Source organism: Lactuca virosa, chromosome 2 (assembly GCF_052849685.1).
Source record: "Lactuca virosa cultivar CGN04683 chromosome 2, Lactuca_virosa_CGN04683_v6, whole genome shotgun sequence".
NCBI lineage: Eukaryota > Viridiplantae > Streptophyta > Magnoliopsida > Asterales > Asteraceae > Lactuca > Lactuca virosa.
The window spans coordinates 24315132-24319996 of record NC_136427.1 but is presented as its reverse complement, the minus strand read 5'-3'; the positions used below and the strand labels follow the sequence as shown (position 1 = coordinate 24319996).

The 4865-nt window shown below is 32.0% G+C and overlaps 1 protein-coding gene across 2 annotated transcripts; it reads right to left on the bottom strand.

Annotated features, from left to right (window-relative positions):
• Positions 1-684: 684 nt before the first annotated feature.
• LOC145158972 (putative HVA22-like protein g) lies at positions 685-4609 on the bottom strand. Of its 2 annotated transcripts, none has more exons than XM_079077841.1 (6): positions 4334-4609; positions 3518-3570; positions 3329-3427; positions 3177-3233; positions 2540-2603; positions 685-1373 (listed from the first exon to the last, which is right to left on the bottom strand). In XM_079077841.1, the coding sequence occupies exons 2-6, from the start codon at positions 3547-3549 to the stop codon at positions 771-773; spliced, it is 855 nt and encodes a 284-aa protein (XP_078933967.1). In that variant the 5' UTR covers positions 3550-3570; positions 4334-4609; the 3' UTR covers positions 685-770. The 2 variants fall into 2 exon arrangements, with proteins under 2 accessions (XP_078933967.1, XP_078933966.1); XM_079077840.1 differs by having other exon boundaries at positions 3518-3558.
• Positions 4610-4865: the final 256 nt, after the last annotated feature.

Below are 4865 nucleotides of genomic sequence, written 5' to 3'. Positions count from 1 at the left end.
TGTCATAGTTGTTAGTCTAGAACATAAAACAACTTGTATTGCGCTTTGCATGGATTATACTAGGATTGATTGATATTTATAGTACAAAAATCATAATTTTTGTTCCTCCCAAAAATTTGAAACAATGTTGTACTCCTACTTCCACTTGGTTTGTTGTCGATGCAAAAGACGTAAATGCCCTCAACATTGAAAATACCTCTACTAAATATGTCTAATCTTATCTTTGAATTGTATAACAAACACATCCTACACCCATGATATAGCTAAGTTGGTTTCAAGGTGACATTTGAGGCTTAGGCAATAGGAGGATGCTACCAAACAACTAAACAAGGTGTTCAATAACGAATCCCTAAACTAGTTCTTATTTCTCGTATATTAAAAAGACGTGTAAATACCCTCATCATCAAAAACATCCCTAAAAAGTCAAGTGTTCAATAACACATCCGATTCAAGTCTAGCAATAAAAATGTCGGGTGTCTCCAAATTAAAATAAAATCTTTGCTAACTAACTAGTTCCCTTCTTCGAAAAAGGTTGCTAGAAATTAGTCTTTTGGTGTTTAAGTGAACAAAACATGGCCTATTACGTATAGAAATCGAAAAAAGTCGGATTTATGTGTGTTTTTTTTTCTTTTTTAATTTTTACAAAAAAACTCCAACCTCCTACTAACAAATAATAAGTAAAAATAAAATAAAAAAACAGTTTTATTGCAAGAAAGATACACAAACATGTTACACCCATGATTCCAACATTTCCATAATCTACTCCCTAATCATTCAACATTAACAACACTATTATTTTTCCTTGACCTCGCACGTGTATAAACCCTAGTAGGTTCTTCCATCACAATCTCTTTCACACTAGGATTAGGATTAGGGTTTGACTGGGTTTCCACCACCTCCATGTCATCGGCGGCATCAGGTGGTGCCACCACCGCTACGCTTTGTGACGAGCTTGCTTTTTGTGCTTTTGAGGTGGCGGCGGCAGGCGGCGGTTGTGGGCGGTGGTTGGTGGTTGGGTTGTCATGTTGAGGAGATGAATCAGATGATGATGAGGAGGTGGTGGAAGAAGGTGATGGCGGCTCTTTTGGTTCTTGTTGAGATGGTGGTGGTGGTGGTGGTGGTGGTGCTCGGCGGTTTTGTGTTGGTTGTCGAGGTCTAGCGGGTTGAGGCGGCTGTGGTTTTGGTGTTGACTGTGAAGCAACGTATTGAAGAACATCAAAGATTCTTGTTTGACCATAAGTCGCAGCTCTTTGCCAATACAAAACAACAATATCTCCAGCTCTTGTTCTTAATTCCATTAAATTTCGATCAATGTCTGTTTCATGCTTTGAAATATATGGCCTGAAGAACGAATCATACACATATATTGTTCCCTGAAATAATTTAACCAAAAAAAAAAAAACAAGTTGTGCTTTATATAGTTGTACAGTACAATCATCTAAAGCATAAAATATAAATTGTTGTGTACAAATCACTAACCATCATAAAAATAAAACACGGTATGTATTACTTTGGGTTTTTTTTTTTTCCGGATTAAACCTCAATTTTGTTTCTTTTCCCTTTAAAAAGACCTTTTGCATTTTTCCATTTATTTCAATTTGGATCTTTCAGGAAAAAAACCATCAACTTTTTTTTTTTTTTTCCAAAAAAACCCTCAAATTTTTTACTTTGTTCCAAAACAAAACCCTCATAAAAGACCTTATATTTTGTGTTTTTTCCGGATTAAACTTCAACTTGATTTTTTGCTTGAAAAAGACCTTGTATTTTTCATTTTTTTCCGATCTGGTGCTTTTAGTTACTTTTAACCAAAAAAATTGTAAATTGTGAGGGTTTTTTCGAGAAAAACTAAAAAAGTTGAGGGTTTATTTGGAAGCGTTTAGAAGGTTGAGGGTTTTTTTAGGAAAAAAAAATAGAAAGTTGAGGGCTTTTTGGAATAAAGAAAAAAATACAAGGTCTTTTTCAGGTAAAAAATAAATTTGAGGTTTAATCCAGAAAAAAACATAAAATATAAGGTCTTTTTTGAGATTAACCCTTTTTTTTGGAAAAAAAAAACCCTCAGCATTCTATCTGTTTCCGAAAAAAATCCTCAACTTTTTTAGTTTTTTCCGAAAAAACCCTCACATTTTACATGATTTTTCGGAAAAAAATGACAAAAAGGGCCAGATTGAAAAAAATGAAAAAATGCAAGGTCGTTTTCAGGAAAAAAAAATAAAGTTGAGGTTTAATCAGGAAAAAACATAAAATATAAAGGTCGTTTATGAGATTAAACTAAAACAAAATGTTAAATGTGAGGGTTTTTTCGGGGAAAAAAAAAAGTTTGAGGATTTTTCCGGAAAATATTGTCCAAAACCAAAAGATTAAAAGGTTACCAGTAAAGGGCCAAATCGGAATAACTGAAAAAATGCAAGGCCTTTTTTAGGAAAAAACTTGAAATATAGGGTCTTTTGTGATATTAACCCCCAAAAAAATAAAATAAACATTATTTAAGAAGATGAAAATTTGAAATATATATATTTAGACCTTTAAATGTAAAAATTACCTTTGTTTTTGGGTACCACAAGTATATGTAAAATGCTAACTTTGCTTCACTGTACATTGGAACCCTTCACAAGTAGAACAACCAAAAACAAATAATTTATTACATTTTATTATTATTGGCTTGTAAAAATGAATATATGATTTTTTTTTAATTATATGTAGATACAATGTATAACTTAGACTCTACTCTACATTATTTTATTATAAATAATGAACTTTGTATCTACAGATGTAAAACATTAAACATAATAAAAGCTCATTGAAACCCAAATAATATTATTATAATAAAATATACTTTCCTTTAGCCTTGTAAATCTTCTGATTCTCATAAAGTTTGCCAGGAGGTATCACTTTATCCAAAAAAAAAAAAAAAAAAAAAATTCTAGTTATTTATAGGAAATATAACTTTGATTTAATTAAAACCATAGAGTACTAAAAAAAAAAAAAAACTTTTCATTTGAAAATACATAAATAAAAATTGGGTTATATACTTATATTACAATTTTTCATTCCACTTCATGAGGGAATGGAAAGCAATCTCTCATAGGAAATGGAGAAACTAAAAAAATGAAAGGAATCAAACATTCCATTCCATTCCTTTGATTCCATTCCATCATACCACAAAATTACAGGCTTACCATGAAACAAACGTGTCACCAATCCTCTCACAAACAGTCAATACAGCAACTAAGATCCTGAAAACATCATCAAACAATTTAGAAAACTCCTAAATTTATCAATCAATTCCTTTATTAGAATTCAGAATCTAACATGTATAGATGTATAATACCAGTATTGGCACCAAAAACGAAGTTGTTCAATATCAGGTTTATTTCTCTCAACTGCTTTGAAGCATTCATAGGCTGGATATGCATATCCAAACACCATTCTACATGTAAATAAGTAGTCAAATAGTTAAAGAAATCCAGTTATGATTCTCCATAAACAAAGTGAAGAAAACAAGTTTTAGATCACATACACAAGCCCTCTTGTAAGAAAGGATCCAATCATCTTGTAACCCTGTTAAACACACTAAACACAAAATCACAATTCCAATAGGAGAAATTCAAAAGGAGAGAATTATGAAGCAAGATTCAACTTAATCACAGACATAGGCCACAGGTGTTCTGACAAATTGTTAAAACTGAAATGTATTGATGCACGATTCTTCATCTTTACTTCAAAACCTATTAGTTCAACTAACAGAATCACACGAGTTTAAGGCAGAAAATAGTACATTTACTTTTAAAAGTAGCACATGTCATGTGTACTATGGCCACCGATTAGCATCATAGACTGAATGTTGCAGGTTTTTTTTTTGTCGATATGAACAACTAGACAAAGAAACTAACAAGATTGATGCCAGTTCTGTCGCAACTGAAATCACATTTGCAGATTTTTAGCGATATATTTGTTTCTGATTGCATGTACTATATAAAGTGGAAAATCCCTATAAGCATAATTTATAAGAAGAAATCTTATCCACTGAAGGAATCACATTTCAACAAGTTTCCAAACTACGAATCAAGCTAAGAATCTTAGACGAAAAGTCACGAAGACGATAAACAAATTCAAAGTTACTGACAACAGCAGTAACTCCATATAATCCATTTGCCGATCAAAAGTCCATCAGGTGAAAGAGCAAAAATAAAATAAAAAATCAAACCTAGAAATTGGCAAAACAACACAAAAATGAAAAATCAATATAAATTTAGAAAAATATGGCAAATTGCATCACGAACTGCATAAAACTTGTATAATACCTCGAACAGATACAGAGAAAAGTAGAAGTTACCTAAGGTTTTACTGGTTGTTGGCGAAAATAGTTGAGCTGAATAAAAGTTGCAGAAATTGGAGTACTGTCGATAAATGATACGCAACTTGCATAAATATTGGTGCAGAATCCGATTATATCGGGGGAGCGTCGCCGCCGTAATGCGACGGTAAACAGCAGCTACGTTGGACGGAGGGAAGAGGGAGAAATGGGGGAGAGGATTTTGAGGCGTTTGAGGAGTTTCTGACTTCTGTTTCCTTCTCTTTTCTAACCCATCTATATCTTTACGTTTTCCAAATTCTACTCATTAAGTACTTCCCTCTTGAACAGTTGAACCCACGTCCTAGTAAATTAATTGGTTAATATCATTTTAGCCCTATAAAAATTTCAGGTTTAAAGTTTTTTTTTTTTTTTTTTTTTTTTTTTTTTTGTAATTTATGGGCTTAAAATCTGTTTTTTATCTATTAATAAGGTCACTTGACTCGTTATAATAAGTTTCATCTCCTACAACCTTCTGTTTTATATATGAGTTTGTCTAGCGATTATCGATAAA